Source organism: Sphaeramia orbicularis, chromosome 19, assembly GCF_902148855.1.
Source record: "Sphaeramia orbicularis chromosome 19, fSphaOr1.1, whole genome shotgun sequence".
Lineage (NCBI taxonomy): Eukaryota > Metazoa > Chordata > Actinopteri > Kurtiformes > Apogonidae > Sphaeramia > Sphaeramia orbicularis.
Window position 1 is genome coordinate 15,170,540 of NC_043975.1, and position 21,978 is coordinate 15,192,517.

General features: G+C 38.2%; 1 protein-coding gene across 1 annotated transcript in view; it reads left to right on the top strand.

The window, feature by feature from the left end:
- llgl2 (LLGL scribble cell polarity complex component 2) overlaps positions 1-15,689 on the top strand; it is a 41,215-nt gene extending 25,526 nt beyond the window's left edge. The window contains 18 exon segments of the mRNA XM_030163387.1: positions 534-688; positions 2,016-2,227; positions 3,437-3,504; positions 3,600-3,753; positions 4,352-4,456; positions 4,763-4,858; positions 4,957-5,153; positions 6,663-6,810; positions 6,897-7,044; positions 7,131-7,247; positions 7,338-7,504; positions 8,915-9,179; positions 9,998-10,142; positions 10,228-10,256; positions 10,432-10,479; positions 10,832-10,874; positions 12,946-13,011; positions 13,720-15,689. Coding sequence (XP_030019247.1) covers positions 534-688; positions 2,016-2,227; positions 3,437-3,504; positions 3,600-3,753; positions 4,352-4,456; positions 4,763-4,858; positions 4,957-5,153; positions 6,663-6,810; positions 6,897-7,044; positions 7,131-7,247; positions 7,338-7,504; positions 8,915-9,179; positions 9,998-10,142; positions 10,228-10,256; positions 10,432-10,479; positions 10,832-10,874; positions 12,946-12,985 — 2,137 coding nt within the window. The 3' untranslated portion in view covers positions 12,986-13,011; positions 13,720-15,689.
- The last annotated feature ends 6,289 nt before the right edge of the window (positions 15,690-21,978 follow it).

A 21,978-nucleotide genomic window follows, 5' to 3' on the forward strand; every position in this document is an offset into this window, starting at 1 on the left:
CTGATGTCATGTTGTTAAACCCACATACATTAATCATCTCTTTTCTGATTGAAAAATAACCAACCTCATAAGGCACATCAGGAATCTACAGTCTGGGCAAAAAAAAAAAATCAACTCTGCTGTACCACAAGTCTGTCATCAACATTAAGAAAACATTGGATGAGTTTTGCACTATTGACTCTAAAACTTAAGCTTATTAGCTCTTATGTTTTCATCAATTCTCTCCCTTAATTATGATTATTTTCTTGTTTCTTTACACCTCCTTGACAGTAAACTGAATATCTTTGGGTCTTCAACCACAAAACACGTTTAAGGATGTTATCTTGGGCTATGGGAAACATATTTTCAGCTTACTTGGTGGGGGCATAGAATGAGAAGGCACTGATTCTTCTTTTTTTTTCAGTGAAAGTGAAGCAATGTCCTCACTGATGTAATATTTAACATTGTTCCACAGACACACCGTATGAGCCAGTGTTACATATTAATCTCTGGACAAACTGAACTGAACTGAACTTGAACCTGTGTGTGTTTAGGCCTCCGTTCCTGCTGTTCAGCGGTGGAATGCCCAGGGCCAGCTATGGCGACAGACACTGTATCACAGTGATTCACGGTAAAACCCACGTGGCCCTGGATTTCACCTCCAGAATCATCGACTTCTTCGTCATCACAGACGGACTGCAGCAAAAAGGCAAGAAACACACACCATCACAAACACACTGCGGTCATCATCTGTCCCTCACTACACCACTGTGACTCCTATTTTCCATTTTTTTATGCTCAGTCAGAAATGCAAGAGTGTTCTCAATCAGTGTGTTCACATGTATTTAATCAACAAGGATGCAGTCAGCATTTTGTAGAAATCTGATTCTATTAACATAATTTAAACATGAAAAGCAGTGTCCCAGATCAGAGCAGCAGATTAGAGCAGTCTTTTCAGCAGTTTTTCCAAAATCAGATTATTGATCTGCTGCGTGTAATCAGATTTTATAGTTAAGCATATGACAGTGTTTTGTGATGTGTTGACGGAACCATCTTTGGTCAGACTAATAATGATGCTACTTTTTTGTTACTTACACACACAGGGAGCATTGCTTACATTAGTTTAACTAATGAACATAAATTGAAACATCCATACTTACACTTTCATATACAATACATAATAATTTCAAATACAGTACATTTATTTATACGGCACAAAGAATAGAATGATTAGGCATTGATTATTATTAGACATTCAGTTTAGTACTGTACGTGACTCTTTGAACAAGGAGTTAGTTCTAGGGCTGGTACCACAGTATTATAGTTAAATTGGATATATTCCAGTTCTAATACCAGCTCTTGATAGGATACAGAATTTCTGAGCTTGGTGCCCTGATATTTTTACAATTAAACTGGTCAGACATTAAATTCATTAATTCATGTCTGACTGATGGCCATAATGAACTGAAATTTACATTTTGTAATTTTGTTATTTGTCTAGTTTATTCCCTCAGTCTGGCTCTAACACTGATACACTACATCCCACCATTAAACACTAAAACACAGTATTGATGTCCTTCTGCAGCCTCATTCCTTGTGTGCATGTAAATATCAACTGATCAACTTTGATTCTTACTGGAAAAACTGGGTTTTCCTACCATAGATGCAACACTTGATCCATAAATGAACACAGGAAAAACTAATACTAAATGGTCTCTACCATGTTTAGCTTCCAGTAATCGGTTCAATTCGGTCATAAAGACATTGTGCTTCCTTTTTCATCAAGACTCTATGAAAATAAGCAACCTATACTTTTGAATATGAATATTCGAATGAAAATGGATAAATACATGAAAATGCTTTTTTTTTGTGTGTGTGTGTGTGTGTGTGTTTGTCGTTTTAGTCAAATAACTCCAAACTGCCTGACCACACAACCCTCTGACTGCAATAACAACACAAACAGTTCCCCACAAAAAAAACCTTGTTTTCTCAGGGCTTTTTCTAACTGCTGCTACTGTTGTCTCATCCGCCTTCAGGAGATCCCAGTGCGCTGGTGGTCCTGGTGGAAGAGGAGCTGGTAGTGATCGACCTGCAGACAGAGGGCTGGCCGGTCATACAGACGCCTTACCTGGTTCCCCTGCACAGCTCAGCCATCACCTGCTCGCACCATGTGTCTGCCATCCCCTTCAAACTGTGGGAGAGGATCAGCTCTGTTGGAGAGCTACAGAACACACACTACTCCAAAAAGGCACGTTTATGCACATCCGGTCCATACAGGCTGATAGTTTAACAACATTGGACTATAAGGATACATCCAACATACACTCTACATGTTAAATTTGGACATAAATACAAAATCACAGTTTTCTCCTAATATTCAAGTCAGTCAGTTGTTTTTGTATAAACTCGTAATGCCATCACAAGGCCGCAAGGAATTTTACAAATTTTACTTTTTCTGTTAATAACAGAAAAATAACAGACTGTTATTACTATCAGTGGTAATAGTATTATAACCAGACACCACTTTTTATTGAAAGGAAAAAAATCTTTACATATAAATGAACTCTATTTTAGTTGATCTACCCAATATTTAGTTGCATTTGATATAATAGAAATGACACTGGGAGAGTCTGCCTGCTGAACTAATGGAAGTGATGTGGCCAGTTTTTGTTTTTTACAAGAGAACCTTGCTGAGAATGTTCAGCACAGCTGTGTTACAGATGGTGCTTCGTGACTGGCTGAGTGCTGATAATAACAGAAGAGACCAAATGCATCTGACAACAGCAAAGTTTCATCTGCACTCATCATCACTAAGTCAATGTTACCCACAGCAGTAAAGAAGGAAAACATATCTAAAGAGCTGCTGCTAGTACCAGTAGTATTAGTAGTATTAACTTAACCCATGTACCAAACACGGAATGTTAAGAGGCAACTATCTAATGTTGTGTTACAACTAGTTCAAAGTATGTCTGCATACTACACTCATATCTGGTCTCAAATCACACTCTTTATACCAGTGATTTTTTTTTTTTTTTTTTTTTTTTTGGTCATTTAGGTGATATGCATTCTTCCATCTGTCATGGATACAGACAAGACATTGTGATGATGTCAGCAAAAACAGCGTGAACATGACATAGAATGTGTGAATTATGAACTAAAACTCTTTCTTTCCAGATATAAGGAAAAAAGTTGCATGTGAAATGTTTCAAGATTCAATACATTTTTTCACCTTTAATCATCTCTGTTCAGAAATTGTAACTATTGCTGCCAAGATAAACTATTGTTACATTTTATTTACCACTCCAGGTCTAAGGCCTGTTTGAGACTGTATAGCCGTTCTTCATCGTATGGTATGCTGTGTTCTGAACATGGACACATTCCTTTTGTGATTTCTGCTCTGACAAACTCCTTAAAGCAGTGTTCTTGTTAAACTTTAATTTCCTCTCTCTCCATGCAGCCATGGCCAATAACAGGAGGCCAAAGCCTGGCCCCCGACCCTCCACAGAGAGACCTGCTGCTCACAGGGTCAGTCCACATAAACCCTCCTCAGTACCCATCTGAGCACATTTCTCCCACTGATGGCTGCACGTTTGAACTGTTATGTGTTGATATGTGTTCAGGCATGAGGATGGAACGGTGCGATTCTGGGACGCCTCAGGAGTCTGCCTGTCCCCCATGTACAAGTTGAGCACAGCTGGAGTGTTCGACACAGATGCTGACCCCAACGACAACATGAACCAAGGCACTGAAGGAGAGTGGCCTCCCTTCAGAAAGGTTTGTAATGTACATGGTGTTAGGCACAGTATTCTAATGTTTAATACTTCAGCAGACCTTTTTATTGAATTATTAAAGATGGAGACAAGTAATATGAAGAAAATAACAAAAGCTAAATCAAATATATGCGTATTTACAGTAAAATAAAGTGTAAAATAATGAAAATGCTGGTATAGAAGAGGCTCCTGTTGTATCTGCAAACTGAGAGAGTGAGGAGCACATGGCAGAAGGTTACCCTCAGGGCTTTTTGGAAAAATGGCTTTTGTTTTGCCTTTTGTTAAAGGTTCTATTTTAACCCAAAACATGATCTTTTAATAAACCTAAGATTAACTGGTTTTGTTGCCCGAGGCATATATTCTGCTGCCTAAACATAACTAAACGGAGACTGAAAACTTAAAGTAGTTTCAGTCTTTATAGTTCATAATCTGGGTCCCTGAGTCCTTTCTGCCAAAACCCCTGACCTTTCCCAGCACCAGAGGATGTTAAGACGGCCTTATTTTGATTATGAGTATTGGTACTTACAGTTGTTTCCATCTCCTGCTAAACATTAAAGGTCACAAAGCACACATCACTTACTGATTCTTTTTTTTCTGTCCAGGTTGGCTGTTTTGACCCTTACAGTGACGACCCACGACTTGGCATCCAGAAGATCCACCTCTGTAAATATAGTGGTTATCTGACTGTGGCTGGCACTGCCGGACAGGTGAGAGGCCTTTTTAACACCAACACTAACCACTCATGCACATTTTATATTAATTAATTTATTTAACCTTTATTTAATTTAGTAAGGTCATTGAGAATTAGGATTTATTTTACAAGATAGACCAGAGACACTAAAGGGCACTACAGTTACACAGCAAATGAAGGATTAAGACAAAGATACAAGAATATTTTTTTGAGACATTGTTTTTTAAGGATGAGAAATATAGTTACTCTTTAACATTTGAGTTACACATGGCACATTGGTATTGATGTTTCTAATCGTGATTTCACTGTTGTGGTGTCTCAGATTCTGGTGATGGAGCTGAACGATGAAGCAGCAGAGCAGACGGTCGAGGCGAAAGTTGTCGATCTGCTGCAGGGCCAGGAGGGATTCCGCTGGAAGGTATTTATTGATTTAATGGTTCACTTATGCTGCACTGAACATTGGAATGTCTTACTGTCCTTAAATACAACACTAATGGTGTTTTTCTCGTTAATCAGGGCCACACTCGGCTGGATGTACGAGAAGAGCCGGTCCTGTTCCCTCCAGGCTTCCAGCCCTTTGCTCTGGTTCAGTGCCAGCCTCCTGCCGTCGTCACCGCCCTCAACCTGCACTCAGAGTGGAAGCTGGTTGCATTTGGCACCAGCCACGGCTTTGGTTTATTTGACTACCAACAGAAAAATAATGTCTTTGTAAAGTAAGGATACTGATTAAGATTACATGTTATTTTCTATAGATTTTCTGTAAAAGGTTGTGTCCTCTGTAGTGTTCTTGACATTACAGTTGACACGCAGGTTTCACAGTGTGATTATATCCTCCTGAGACCCAGGAAAGTGAAGGTTTTAGGTTTTTTACTTTTAACAGTTGTCTTGATTGGAAGCTGCATAATGCAACTGTTTTTTTTTTCAGATATGTTTTTAACCGTTGTCATTTTAATTAAGTTTTTCTTAGAAATAATGCAAACAATAACGACAACAAACAATAGAGAACTGTACATTGTTTAAAGCAAAAAAAAAAAAAAAAAAAACCTCAACAAAATGAAAAATAATCCCCTCAAGGAAATCCCATTTATCATATACATTTTTAAAATCATTTGTATTTATTTATTTGTTTTTTAATGGAATGTCCTTTGCAATGGACAGCATTTTTTAAGTAAAACTGTGAAACTTTTGTCCCCTGCAGAGGACAAAAATGCATTGCTGGGTCTCTGGATATGGACCTTCTCTCTGTCCAATCGCAGTTTGACAGGTCACATTAAAAAGGAAGAAAACATTCTCTTAATCTCTCCATCATCAAGTTTATATTCTTATACTGATGTATTTACTTCCCTACTTCCCTACTACCATCTTTTGAATATTTTAGTGATAGCAGAATAGATGGTTGTACTTGGTGTGTAAAATAAGTCAGTAAAAATCTGAAAAACCTCTAAGATTTCATGATAAAGTTCAAAATTATTTGAAACGTGATTATTGATTCAGTCTGTTCCTGCTTTGAATGACCAGTGATGAGATTTTACTTATTTATACTGGTGACATTATCAATATGCGCATTGACTGCAAAGATACATTTCTGGAACTGTGTTTTTAGTCTGATTCAGCTTGTTGTTGGTTACATTCAGTTATTCAGAGTAAGTCATAATACATCATCTATAATAATAATAATAATAATAATAATAATAATAATAATAATAATAATAATAATAATAGTATCACAGCTAAGATTTCGTCAAGACAGTGACTTGCAATATAGTATGATGTCTATGTAGCTGAAAAAGGAAAAATACCCTTAAAGAGGCAGAATGCAAGAATCTAGTGTTTACTCACTGTGGTATTGGTTTACCACAGTTTGACAAGTGAAATGAAATGTACAAAAAAAACTGCAGAGTCTTAGCTTTGTCCCTCTTTAACACCCTGACTGCAACTTTGACATGTGTCATCATTCCAACAAATATGGACTCAGTGACACAAACTGGCGGGAGAATCTGTTCAGAGCAACCACAAATATATGATTTACTCATATATAGAGACGTATAGTGTGTATTATTTTTGCACAGGCTCAAAATTCTGACCACAAGTGTATATATTTAAAGAAAAAAAAGAAAAGTGATGTATTCCACTCCTTTAACAACACCTGTGCCAGTGTTTTATGGCTATATTTATGCTTCTTTTTATATATAGGTAACCTAGTTTTTCCATCTTTTCTGCAGGTGCACCTTAAACCCCAGTGATCAGCTGGCCATGGAGGGCCCTCTGTCCCGGGTGAAGAGCATTAAGAAATCCCTCCGACAGTCCTTCAGAAGAATCCGCCGCAGCAGAGTCTCACTGAGGAAACATCACGTCAACAATGCTGCCAAGGTAGATTTAGCTCTAACTACCATAGGTGATGTATTTTTTTCTTCTGCCTCTTTTCTTTCCCACTCATTCCTTTCCTCTGTGAGCAGCTGCAGGAGGCAAATGCTCGCCTGGAGGCTGAGCTGGCAGAGATGGAACTGGCTCCGGTTCAGAGGAAGATCGAGGCCCGCTCCTCAGATGACTCCTTCACCGGACTCGTGAGGACGCTTTACTTTGCAGACACTTTCCTCTCAGACAGTGAGTTACAACTTCAAACACTCAATGGACTTATAAGTGTCAACAGCCAGGCTGAACTAATCGTACATATGCTCATTTTCATGTAGGTTCACATAACAGCCCCTCACTGTGGGCGGGGACTAACGGCGGTTGTGTGTTTGCATATATGCTTCGCCTTCCTCCTGTGGAGCACAGAGCAGATGAACCTATCACTGCACACCCAGGTAAACAGGTTTTATACCAGTTGAAATGGAGAGTTCAGACATCCTCTTGCTCTAACACTGGTTGTCTGTATCTGACTCCTTTTCCTCCAGCTAAGGAGATCCAGCTCATGCACCGGGCCCCTGTGGTCGGTATTGTGGTGCTGGATGGTCACGGTGCCCCCCTCCCAGAGCCCCTGGAGGTGGCTCATGACCTGGCTCGATCCCCAGAGATGCAGGGCTCACACCATCTCCTGGTCATATCAGAGGAACAGTTCAAGGTTGGAATCACAAACAGAGAAAACACACTATGTTTCTGTCCTAATTCATAGAAATGACTGTTTTCAGACATAAATACAATCAAGATTCTCACAATTTTGTCCCTTGTTGGCTTTTTGTTTGTATTTGACTGAAATTATTTTTGTATGATTATGGACTTATTATTATTATTATTATTATTATTATTATGATGCCATTTTAGAAAACAATTCAAAAAACAACACATAATATTAATCTCTTTTGGTATTTATTTTTGTTCCTCTGAGTGGTAGAGAAACTCTGCTGATTCTGGATCTGTTTGTTCAGATTATGCACAGAAGGCAATGCGTTTTTTGAACTGCATCTTTGTCTAGAATAATGGACCAAATTCTGTTACTAAATAAAATAAAAACATGGTGTTCTTAGGCTCTTCACACTTTATATTTGAGCCAAAAATGATTAGATTCCAGATTGATCCAATCCCAATACTTCCTGGGCCCTACACCTCTGTTTTGTTCATCCTGTTTCTTGTGGGTTTTGAGGGGTATTGATCATCTAGCCCCCTCCAAATGGTTTACAAGAGCATTTTTTCAGATGCAGTTTCAAAATGTAGTTGTAGAAAAATGTACAAACCCACGCTGTCAAAGCTACTTGTACAGGAATGGATCGTTTTTGACAAGCATTTCAGAAATGTCCACAGAGCAGCAATTTGAGTGACAGTGCAGTTATTTCTATGCTACATGTATGGAGTTGAAAAGCAATCCAAGAGTACATTTTTTACACTTGACTTCTTCTCTGGTATCAGTTCAGAGTAGGCATGCAGGAGCAACATAAATGTGTCTCGTGGTTGGTGTGATTGGAATTATCTGTCTCACTCTTGTTTTTATTTTTTTAGTTTAACCTTTATTTAACCAGGAAAAATCCCATTGAAATTAAGAACATCTTTTACAACAGAGTCCTGGCCAAGATAGGCAGCCATATATACAACACACAGTTATAAGATTACACCGTTAAAACACATAGAACAGACACATTTGACAATAAATAGTGAAAATAACATTTACAAGCAGATTAAGAAAAACAAGTGCAAGGTATGGAGTCAGCCCCAATAAGTCTCAGTTTGGACTTAAAAGCGCTCAAAGAAATTAACTCAGTTTGCAGTCTTTCTGTCGTTGATTCCATGCGTAAGTACTGTATGAGCGAATGGAACAGAAAGCAATATATGATCACATTTGTCTCTATAGTAGTTGACATTAATATCAACAATTTTTAAATTTTTATTTGAGATGTTAACTTTTGAATGTCAAATTAAAATACTTCTTTCTGCATGTACTTCCAGACTCATTTTGTTTCTTTGTGATGAACTGATGTTGCTTTATTGTCTCTGAAAGAAGTCTACTGTAGTTTAACTGAGCCCGTCTCTGTGAACCCAGGTTTTCACGCTGCCTAAAGTGAGCGCCAAGATGAAGCTGAAGCTGACGGCCATAGACGGCTCCAGAGTGCGGCGGGTGGGTGTGGCCTGGTTTGGCAGCAACCGGTCGGAAGACTACGGCGAGAGCGGGCTTGTGGTTCTGACCAATCAGGGCGACCTCCATGTGGTGTCACTACCCTCGGTGAAGCTGCAGGTCCAGTATCCATGTATCCGCAAAGAAGACGTTAGCGGCATCGCCTCCTGTGTCTTCACCAAGCACGGCCAGGGTAACAACTAATACTTTGTGATGTTTCAACAATACTAAACTAAGCTCCTCATTTCCTGTGGTGGTTTTCAAAAATACCAGTTAGAGATATGTCATAAGTCCCTTTTTCCACCAACATTCCTAGGAATATTTATTACCAGGAACTTAGTTACCTGGGCGAAACAATTCCTGGTAATTTGCTGCTTTGGGTTTCCACCACACCTCAAAGTTCCTGGAAATGTAGTCCCACTGAATTTCTTTTGAGCGTATCCAACAAATGTTTGATGACATCCAGGCTCTTTTGAACGTATTTACACAATATGTTTTTTAGCTTATTGGAGAGAGCCAAATACGTTCAAAAGAGCATATTCGGAAAATGGACCTCATCATCCGTCCACTTCTCATAGCTTCTGTTGCGCGATTTTCCAAATGATCAAAACATAAACAAAGTGAAGCTTGTAGAAAAGGAATAAACACGTTTTCATCCACATACTGACGACAGTGGGTGAATGCAACATCAGAACACTATAAGTGTGTTCCACCAATCTCCGTTCTTCAGCACACAGCCGCACCCTGCAAGAATTCTGGGGAATCTGAAAAGTTCTACCCCCGATCAGGAACTCTTGTCAGGGAAATTTTGGAGTCGAGGGAAAGGTTTTTTTTTTTTTTTACGATGTAATTTCAGTGTAAATGCACTGAGTTTTTTCAAACGCCCAGGTAAAGTTAAAGCTCCTGTGGTGGAAAAGGGGCTGTAGAGGGATGTCAACAGTATCCAGGGGGTCTGGGATGAAAGTCAGTGAGCCAGGACCATGTTTTAAGGTGTGTTGTTTCTTCCTTCAGGCTTCTACTTGATTTCTCCGTCTGAGTTCGAGCGTTTCTCTCTGTCCACTCGTTGTCTGGTGGAGCCTCGGTGTCTGGTGGGGGCTCCTCTGCACTCAGGCCCCCAACGCAGACCACAGACTGACGGAGCTTCATCTGCTCACAGGTATTAAACACCCTGTTCTGTTTGTTTTAATTCAGACTCATTAATTGGTTTTGTGTTAATGCTTTTGGTCTTTCTTCTGTTGTAGAAACGCCACACAGGACGGTGAGGATGCAGGTAAAACAGCATTCAGAGGCCTGAATACTGACTGAAACATGCATGAGCTAATGCCTGTGAGGACTCTACATGTGCACATGTAGTGTTCTGTTTGATGTGTGCTAATGTGCCCCCCTGTCTGTTTTTCCATGCACACATTGTTTGCGACTGACTGCCTGCTGCCTGTGTGTTCCAGAAAGTGCAGCTAGACGTGTTATGGAGCATGCTTTGCTGAATGATGAGAGTGAGTACTGCAGGACAGAGACATGTTAAACCTGTTCAGTGAATGTGATCATACAGGAGGCTCCTGTGTTATTGTGACCCATCCCACAATGCCTTGCTTCAGTGTTTAGTGCAACATGTGCTGCCTCTAACTGGTATGTCAGCTTTTTGCCTCCATTGTCATGTGACACACCCACAGCAGCAGCTCACAGACTCAACTGTAACAGTGTTTACAGACGTCAGACCAGCGCATGATTCCCACAACTCCATCGGACTCAGTCCATGTCCTGTTTATCCCCCCAGAACACGTTTCATATGAAATGTAGCATGCCATTTTAAAAAACAGATCTCTTACTGTCATATTTTGTTTGCAGAAGTGCTTCAGGAGATCCAGAAATCGCTAGAAGGAGATCAGACGTAAGTATCAGCTGGTGATCATTCAGTGTCTTTGTACCCCTTGTTTTACTGTCAAATAACAGAACTCAGTGAAGTTTATTGCAATAAACTAGACTGAAATGTAGTTTATAGCTGAAGTTGGAGATTAATATGTCAGATCTGACCCATACCCCAAAACAAAATGAGACATTATGGCCAGAAAGCAGTACTGTTGGCATACACATTATCTATAAGGGATGTATTGTCGCATACATGCAATCACTGGATATGTTGTCTGTCATATACAGTCATGGAAAAAATTATTAGACCATGAAAAGTCATCAAAAACAACGGTTATGCAATCAAGTACTAACTTCTGTGTGTATCATGTGACTAAAACAGACACAAAAGAAAACATGGAATGCCTAAAAACACAGTTTTTGTCCGTACAATACCATAGCTATTGATGCAAGAACTGAAGTGATTTTGGTTATTATCAAGAAAACCATGGAAAATGGATAGATATCAGCTCTTAACTTAAACTCTTATGAACTATTTTTGTTGTTATCATTATATTTGTCCAAACAAATGTACCTTTAGTTGTACCAGGCATTAAAATGAACAAAAAATTGAAGAAAATAAGGGTGGTCTAATATTTTTTTCTGTGACTGTATAAAGGACCCATAGTAAAATCACATCATACACATTGTACATTTATGGTTGACCAACTCTTGTCTGTTCTGCACATGAAATAATTTACTTTAGTAATATCTTTCATATTTACTTAATATATTGTAATTGTATATACATTTATACAGTCTTGTAGGTGAAGTTTTTTTTTTTTTGGTCTTGGACATTTCTATCACAGAACCAAAATACAGCGTATTGAAGAGCTCTCTTTAATAAGCTTGTGATTTCATGGTCATAAATACTGTTGGTCTGAACTGAAACTGACAAGTTATACCTTCATTCTAAGTTCACGGCATATGGGAATAAATGGAACTTGAACCCCACACCCCCTATTTTCATCATGTCAGTAAAAATCCTACAAATGTTTGATATTATATTGACAGAGTGGGTCGGTAGTAAAATCTGGTGTAACATTCATGCACTGCAACAGACAGTAGCTGTATTTTAATACGAGCACTGTCTATCAAACTGACACCAATGTCACAAGAACTGACGGTCAATAACAGATACCAGGTATTAGTTACTGTTATTCTAAACGGTAAAGTCTATAATCTGTGCTTAGTCGTCTGGGTACAGAAGCTTTGAGGTGAATCCTATTACATGGGCCTACACCTTTTGGAAATTATCAGCTTCAGAGACAAAAATGTTCTCAACCTTAGAGGAGAGTAATTGGAGAATAAATGACAAAATTGCTATTTACTAGTGTTGGTACATCAACTGCATGGGCAAAAACAAGTCCCACTTGAAGTATTTTACTGCATTTCACATTTTTGCTTAGTTAAATTCAGGTTGGGGCTTTTTTGGCCAGACAAAATACATAGTTTTATTGATTTTTATATAATAGATTTATAAACCTTACACCAGAAAGACTCAGAAAAGTAAATACATTCTGTTCTATTCTCTAATGTCGACTGTGTCTTGAAGTAGAACTAGTAGCTCAGAGACCAACATTCCTGATGAGTAAGACCCATGATGTTAAGTAGATATAATTGTAAGAAATGTTGTAATTTAGTATGCTAGTTTGGGTTTTTTTGGGACTAAACAAATCAGACTGGTAACTTTCTTTAGTGTTATTAAACATTTTCATTCACGAAGGTATTTTTTAAATTCTACCTTTCGATAGCATTAGCCTTATTTATAAAGAAGCAAATTTCAAATCCTTACTGTGGTTATGTTTTTAATTTACTGCTTTTTCAGACATTTCTAATATCTCTTAGTAAAGTCACATTGTGCCACTTTCATCAAAATCAGGTTCTCCTGTTGTATTTTCAGACATTAATGTGAATAGTTTTGGTTATTGCAATAGCTAATATATGAGGTGAATGCATGCTCAGTTACAGGATCAGTGTTTGACTAAAAGCTGAACATGTTACATATTGAGCGGCTGAAGCTGTTTGCATTGTGTTAACTGTGTTTGCTGCAGGTCGCTGATGGAGAATAACGTAAACAGTGCTGTAGCTTGAGGGTTGGTCCTGACTGTGGAGTCCAGGTAAATGACAGTAGTAGATGGTGTTAAAGGAGGGATATTTTGCTTTTTTTAAATGGAATTATGCATTCTTAAACATTTCCCTGTGGTCTACATAAACTGTAAATGCTATGCTTGGATCTGAATTCTTCACTAATTAAACTCCCCAGGTCCATCTTGAACCCTATTTCTGAGTAATGACACCAGAAAGGTCCTTTCGAGCACTGGCCCTTTAAATGCACATGAGCCACTTCATACCCCACCCCCTCCAGGTTGTCAGCTGCACTGCTCTGTAACTTTCATCCACTTGTGTTCGTTAATACAATCAACAACTGAACATTTTAAGTAATCGGCTCGAAGGTTGGACATATTTTCAGTACAACCGCTGCTGCTGATAAACAATTATGGCGTACGCAGAACTGTTTGTCGGAAGTCTTGACCTTATATGTGCGAATGTTGTGGCATAACAAATTAAGCAGGAATTAAAACGGGTTGTAGAAATCCACTCGATTTTTGCCAAAATAAATATAAAGATAACTTTGCAGCACCTGGAGGGTTCAAATTCAAACTTTATGAACCTTTAGGGTCCAAATACACAAATAAATGTACCAAAGACTAATAAAAGTGGGTTTAGCAAAATATGACCCCTTTAACAAAGGGGTTCAACAGGGCTACAGATCTGACAGGTTTGTTTGTTTGTTTGTAACGTTTTCCTGCTGTGTCTCCTCACAGTAAACTCGTTAACGTGCACGAAGCGTCCTGCAGGCCTATAGCAGCACGTCTTACAGAAACGACCACTACTGACCCCCAACCCCTCGCCTCAGTGACTGACCTCCCCTCTGACTTTGAGCTCACATCAGCCCCTGCTTCAGAGACCGCCAACCTCCTGAAGGGGCCCCTCGGCAGTAGCGCTGTTGAGCACCACGAGGCTGTTTTTGAAGACAGTCGGCGGAAGGAAGAGACACCACCTGTGCCTAAAGACTCACACTGTACTCGGTCACAGCCATTGAACCCAAAGCCACATGAAGCACATTCCTCACATGTGACCGGAAGCGCAGTCCATCACAGCATCAGACCAGCATCTTGAACCTGCCACGGACGACACACACTCAGATATTCTCTCAGCCTTTATTCCCAGCAGCTTCTGCTCCGTCAGCTCCCCCACCTCACCACAAGGACATCCAGCTGTAGATGACAAAGGAGCTCAGAATAATAATGGTGGAAATATTTTGTAATTTGTGCCTCTCTTATATTTGAAGAAATGTCTGATTTATCCTATGGAAGCCCATCTCTGCCGGAAAAATGTTGACGATAATGAGCCAAAAGATTAGACACTACATCAAAACTGAAACTGTAGCAAAACGTAAAATCTAAAATAAGAGATGAGAATTTTACTTATCACATTTTAACTATTAATTTCATTTAAGAATTAGCAAAACATGGCCCTGACTAAAATATACAGTCAAGTTATTTTTTCTCCTTAACATCTCATAATATTCAATCTTTAGCTGTGTGGATAACTATTACTACACATGTCAAATCATTATTTAACTTAAAACCCTGATGTTTTGTTTTTTTTTTTCCTCAAACCAGCAGATTATTTGTGTTTTAAACCTTTTTTATGGTCTGAAAATGACAATTTAACATGACAGTGAAGGAGTCTAGAGGCAGCGCATTAAAACAGCTGGTGTGATAAGCGCCAAAATATATAAACATTCTTTGTTTTAGCTGACTATGTAAACAAAAAAGCCATTACGATATTGTGTTGTTAACATATCCTGATTTAAAATGATTGAGTTTTATCACCCAGTGTTGCAGCAGTTTTCCAGTAGTGTGTTTTTAAAAGTATTGAATTAAATTATAGAAATGGTGTAATGTGAGAAGTCACCCTCTGATTTGCAAAAATTCCTTCAACGTTGATTTTTTTTTTTTTTTTTTTTTTTTCGGAATCGTTATTGCTTATAATTTGAAATGAACACTGTTTTCAAGTTCCAACAATAGCATGCATACAATTTCTGTTTTGTTTTACTGGACATTTCAGAAAAAAACTGTAGCAACCAGTAAAACCTTCAACTGATGAGACCAAATTAAGCTGCTTTGGATAGAAAACGGCAAAAGAATGCTATTGTCCCAGCCATTTCTAACGTAGCATGTAGCGCCACCCTCTGACAACATGGCACAACTGAAGTGATTATGCAAAACCAGTTAATTTGTATTTTATATTCACATCTCACTTCAAATTCAGTTGACATTTACATGGAAACACAGCTGCAATAAGTCCAGAATTGTACCTACCCTAATTTTTATTTATTTATTTTTTTTATAATTATTTTTGGCAGAAATGTGCTTCCATACACCAGAAAAACTGTACAGGGAACATATTCTCAGTGACACCCTGGAAGTAAATAGAAAAGATGGTGAAAAGTTGTGTATGTTAAATGCACTGATGTTCCTGTTGTTTTTTTATTAAGTCATCATTTATTAAAAGAGTAATAATAGCTCGTACTGTACCTTTGCATTCTGCTAACACGGCCCCCTTCCGTCCACTCTGATCACATGATAAAAAAAACATAACCAGCCATAGGTACTTCCATTACTGCGGAGCTCACATCGCGGAACTTTTTCTGGGGCAACAGCTTTTTATAGGGTTTGGTTTTTATAATTATGTACACTTTTTTTTTTTTTTTTTTTTTTTACACCAGCAAAGAATAATGTAATTTAGGAATGTAATTGTAAGCTATTGTAGTAAAATCTTTTTAATATATACAGTATGTATGTGACTGTACCTGTGGGCCTGTTTTAACTGGGGTTGGCTGCTATTTAGGAAATATTTTGGTACTGTCTCTCAGAATGCTGGGTTTAGTATCTCCCTAGAATATATTTTTGTAGTGAATTGATCAAGAACTCTAATTTTGTTTTTTTGATTTGTAACTTCACACTACAGTTTTATTGTGCATAATTACATGTTTTTTTTTGCCAAGAATCAATGTGTCTGTTTTGATTTTTCCTCAGTGCGTTCATGTTTTTCTTGTGGAACGGTTTATGAGCGTCTTTATGGTTGACTAAAACCGCAAAAAAGCCATAACATTTAGACTCGCAACCCATCATTTTTGGACCCTTTGAGTATATTCCATCCAGAACTTGGTGCTCTTTCAGTTTCTGCCTTCTTCCATAACACCAGCTATTATCCCGAGCCACAGCAGCCGGGCCATCTCTGGTGAAGTGGATAAAGGAGGGATCGGTTGTCATACATGTGCGGCCAAGAGTTTTGATCATCCATTATAGAATGAGACGCTTTGTCCACTAATTGCCTCGAGCCACGGTGGCTTCGCTGCAACCTGAGCTCCCTGAGGACCTGGTTGAGGCTGAGGCCGTTAACAGCAGCAGCTCTGTGTGAGGATGACCCTGTAAGATGAGTCGTCATAATGTGCAACCTGAAGACGTTAAATGAGCTATAAAATAAGGGGTGGATGCCTGCATCTTTTGTATTGAGCTCAAACCTGTAGAATCACTGTTCATGTTTGACTTAATTCATAGTTTGATGGCAAGCTTAAATCTTGCAGAAAAGTGTTGATTTCCTCTAGACTAAGCATTGTAATATGAATTTCCATCCGGATGTACTGCAGACTTTAACTGAAAATGTATGTTTATATATGCGTGTCACCATCCACTGCTTATTAAGACCTGTTTCATAATGGTTTAGATGTATTTTGTTCAATAACTACCTGAGCTGCTGACTGAGTACCTCATATTCATCATAGGTATTTTGACAAAACCTGAAGCTGACACTTTTGCCCCCCCCCCCTCAGACCAAAATATAGATCTAGATCATATGGCAGTTTGTCTTACATTTCTTTCTGCAGGTCCTCATTACATAGGGTTACGTCCTTGTTGTTTCCATCTAATATGGCCGTTATAGGTTTTTTTTTTATTTGATTGTTTTTTTATTAAGTTCTTGAAGGTTATTGGTTCACACAATTATGCCATAAGTGTTTGGTTGAACTTGCTATTTATCAGTACAGCAACATTTCTGCAATGCTTAATGTTTTTTTAAGTTTTCATGATATCAACTTTTTTTTTTAGTTCACAAAGGGAAAATGTAAAATATATATGTATAATAATAATCCATCATCAATTTAATGGAAAACACCTATAGCTTCCATTTGTCCCATGGAAATAACTTTATGCATGTAGATATTGGAGAGAACAGACTTTCAATGTAAGGAAAATTCTTTATTTTTATATATAGAGAGCAGAGTTCTTGTGGGGTCTTAAAAAGTCTTAAAAGTCTTGAATTTACAAATCTGCATTTAATACCTTAAAAAAAGTCTTTAAAAGGTATTAAATTTTAAATGGTAGGTCTTAAGTTATGTTGCCGTAAACTTGTTTGCTGTGTTGTGTTTAAATTGTCGGTTAAATGCCCAAGCTGCAAAGAAAGTAACATTAATCTACTCAGTTCCACCCATTTCAACCCGATTATTACCTCTGCCAAGGAGGTTATGTTTTTGCCAGGGTTTGTTTGTTTGTTTGTTTGTTTGTCTGTTTGTTTGTCTGTCCGTTAGTGTGCAACATAACTCAAAAAGTTATGGACAGATTTGGATGAAATTTTCAGGGTTTGTTGGAAATGGGATAAGGAAGAAATTATTAAATTTTGGTGGTGATTGGGGGTGGGGGGGCCCACAGGGGGGCCACTGATCAGCCTTGGCGGAGGTCTGCGCTCTCCGAGTGCTTCTAGTTTATAGTGAAATTAGGAGCAAGTTATTGCTAACTTTGCATTCCCTGGTGAGAAATGACTCGGAACAATGGGAATCAAGACATTGAAGTAAATAAATTTTCCTAAATTTTAGAAGTCATAAATTTTTACTAGTATTGCTGTGAAATAGCCATTAAATTCTGTCACAAGTAGTCTTAAAAAGGTCTTAAAAAGTCTTAAATTTAACTTGTAGAAACTTGTAGGAACCCTGAAAAAGGTTCAGAATGGATGATTTCCACATGCTTACTGTATGTGTTTACTTCAGACTAATGTGTTGGAGTCTGTTTTGTACTTGGAGATGGACGGTGTTGATGATTGCTAAGCTAACCCTCTTTTTTTCCCCGTATCCATCATAAGACCTAGAATATAATGATTTCTATATAGATGACTGCCTACAAAAATTCTTATGCCCACTCCTGAGTTCGCTAATGCTTCTTTTCTGCTCTTTTACTACAGTGACACTAGCCACCCCAGAGACCCTCACCAGTGTATTTTGTAATTGGTAAGTTCGGGAATATAATGAAATCACAGGTTAAACATACATATCTGTGATCAGTGAATTATTCCTGATAGAAATATTTCCATCTCATTTGTTTTTGAGAGTACTTCAGTAATGAAATGTCCCACACACCAATGCACAAATTTGTCTGCTTGTATTTTCTAAACATTTTTATATCCAGCTTTGACATGCTGCTTTTGACCCACAGGTCGCATGTTAATACTATTGGTAAACAGACAAACCAGTCAGTCAGATAAGATAACATAAAGTAGTATTCACCAAAATGTATTGATAAGTATTATAATTCAAACTTTTTTTTTTTTTTTTTGAAAATTGTCATAATAAGCAGAACATAGTACAACAGTAAATAGCTTGACATTGATTACGGCACTGCTATCTACTGGTCAGGGGCGTAAGGATGCAAAATTAGCCATTGCCAACAATCTTTGCAAACCAGGTATTTAAAGGATCAATATCTCAGATTAATGCATGTTCATGTTCTCATGCAAAGTTTGTGTTAAAATCTGTTTTGTGCTGGGAGTTGAGCATCAGGTGACATTAGCTGATAGCAGTCATAGTCTAATGTTAGCTAATGCTGCTGCTGTAGAGGAGCAGAAGAGGCTGAACTCAGGAGTAAGAATAAAGATTTCGGAGCTTAAAAAAAAAAAAAAACTTAGTGCTCTACATAGAAATCAGTGTTCATGCATTTATCATGGAAAATGGAGTTTGCTAATATGAACGTGGCTGCTAGCACAAACTCCAACATATTCATGCAAGCGTAGGAGCATGAAGACATCTTAAACACAAAACAATTCAGCATGTTTGATAATATGATTTCACAAAATGTAAAAAACAAAAATCTTAATACTCAAGGGTTTCAATATTTTCTTACATCCCTTGTATGTACCAGTGTGATTACCCTGTTCTCATATTCTCAAATCTCAGGAAATGTTCAATTTTAGATGAAAACATGTACCATCAAGTCCAACATCCCCTTGTGTTGCCACATCTTCTACCAGTGTGAACATCAGACTCAGAGGATGAGGTCACTAGGAACAGGAACCGGAGAAGACCCTCTCAATGCACCTGGTGATGTTTTGTTTGGACGCAAACCCTTTTACTAAAGCCTGGATCACATTCAATACAAAATCCTTCTAGATTCACACAATAAAACTGCCTGTAGCACTTAAAAGAAATATAACCCGGTCACCTCTGCTCAGCTTTATATAGCACAATTCGAGTTTGGCAAGACTTAAAACAGCATAAAATCCTCAGGCAGAGTGTTGTAAAGACAAGAGACTGAAGCCCAAACTTAAATCTACTTCTATAACAAATAAGAAAACAGTGATGTGAGTTTACAAAAACCCCATATGTGATCCAAGCCTGGTCTTCAGTAGCAGATTTCTGCATCCTGGATGAGTTGTAAGTGACCAGCTTAAGTATTATAAAGCCTGCATTTGTTTAAGTGCATTAGACGAAGAGATAAATGGTGTAATATTAGAAATGTTTCCAAGGTTATAAAAAAAAATATTTACTCCAGGTTTTGCTCCAAATATAAAGGAGTCTGATTTTTTGCCTTTAAGACAGTATTTTTGTGTTAGGTATACCATCTTATACTCATTTAATTCAACCTTTGTATATTTACATCACAATATCCTGCTGCTTTGCACTTCTGGTTAGATGCTATCTGCATTTTGTTGCCTTGTACATGGGTGCTTCTATGAAACTAGTACCTAAAAACAGGACATGGGGGCTAAAAATTCAAACCAGGTGTAGACTAATGTTATGAAGCAAGTTTGGAAGCACTTTGGGTCTATTTAAAAAATAAATATTTACTGAGATAAAAGAGAAACTATTTTTCAAATAAAATGCATTTTTACATTTTTTAAAATTATTTTTTTAATACAAAAATCTACATCTAACACGGTAAAAATTACACAAAAATTACACGCTACTATTTTTTTGAATATCTTTTTATTCTCTCACAGGTACATTTTGGGAACCAAAGTAAATATGCAAGGGAGAGTGTTTCACAAAAATGACTGCTGTTGCAAAATCACTCACGATTTCTTTGTGTTTAAATGGGCAGGTTCCACGTGTAATGCAAGTGGACACAAACCTGGAATGAGACTAAGATAAAAAAAAAAAAAAACAACAACCCACATGTCTGGATTAGAAAAACCACTAGGATCATCAAATTTAACAGTCACTTTATTTATAGTGGAATATAAGACCATTTCAAGCCATGTGTTCCAGATCAAATGCACTGACACCTAGATAGCTTTTCATGTTCCAATTTTGGTCCCATTTTCGGCCCCAATAATTAATTAAAAATTCATTAATTTTGGGATGGCTCAGAGCAAAAGTATAATTTTATCATTAGGTACATCCTGGGGGGAAATATGTCAAAATTTCTCTTTTATTGTTGGGTCTAAAAAAGCTGACAAAGCACCAGGTACCAAAATGAACCGAGTTTCATAGAAGCACCCACATGTGACATGTCCAATGACAAAGTTGAATCTAATCTAAAAACTTGAAGCTATGATTACATCAGTGTAAATCAGCTGCATATTGATGACTTCTCTAAGCAAACTTCATGTTAATCTCCAAACCCAGGAGCACCTCTTAACTTTTCTACCACACATACTCCTGGTTTACTGAGATATTAGCCAGGCTTGAAATGAGGTCACAAACATTCCAGTACACACTACTGGAATCTCCCTCTCCCCAACAAAAAAACAACAATGTAATCAACCCTCTTTTTCTCCCTGTCTCTTCCATCATCACCTATTGTTGATCACTCCAGTCGGCACCTCTCACCTTTCCTCCCAAGCATTCACCAGCTGCCCATATGAACTGCCAGAGTGAGCTGAATTATTAAAAAAGCACTTTGTGTTTGTGCGAGCGCGTGCGTCGGGGCACGCCAGTTCACCTTTGTTGATGGGGGCAGAGTGTGTGTATGCATAAACCACACGTCAGCTTTTGTTGGCAGTGTATTGCATATGTGGCGGTGTTGTATCATGTCGGTGGGTGGGATATTGGTGTGTACCTGCCCGTCAGTTCTCATCCTAAGCATGGGTTTGTATCAGTGACACCAGCTCTTAAGGACGAGCCGGAGCACTTTGCAGCCCCCCAGCTATGCCTGGGTTTCACCTGAGAAGCCTGGTAAGCTACACTGATATGAGCTCTCACTGTTTTCCCCCCAGGGCGCAGTCTATACAACTGCATTTAGGCCAATCATAAAGATAGCCTTTCACTGCTGTTTAGATTAAACCTTCAGATAAAAGCTGTTGTTTGCTGTAATAAACAGAAGAGGCTAGTTGTTGTCATGCAGCAAGGAAAGTGTCATTGATAGATTGATCAGAGAAAGTTGCTTTATTGGACTTTTGAGTTGCTTTTGCTAAATTCATTTATTGTAAGTTCAAATGTAATTCAACTGTAAGTACAAATGTAATTCAACTGTTTCTTAGAAAATTGGGTCAGTTTTGCTGAACTAGTCCTGACCTGGGTGTTTTCAGCCTGAGGACAAGAATCAGTGTGAAACCTGGTCTAAATGCTGATGGATTGAGCCAAGAACCAGGTTTCACTGAGTTTGACAGACACGGGACTCAAACGTCTGACCTTAGCTGTCCATTTTATCGAGTTACTCACATTCATGTCAATATTATGTTGCTCAAGTACAATTTAAACTGGCATTTTCCATGATATGGTCTCAACTGGTTGAAGGTTGCTGATTAAG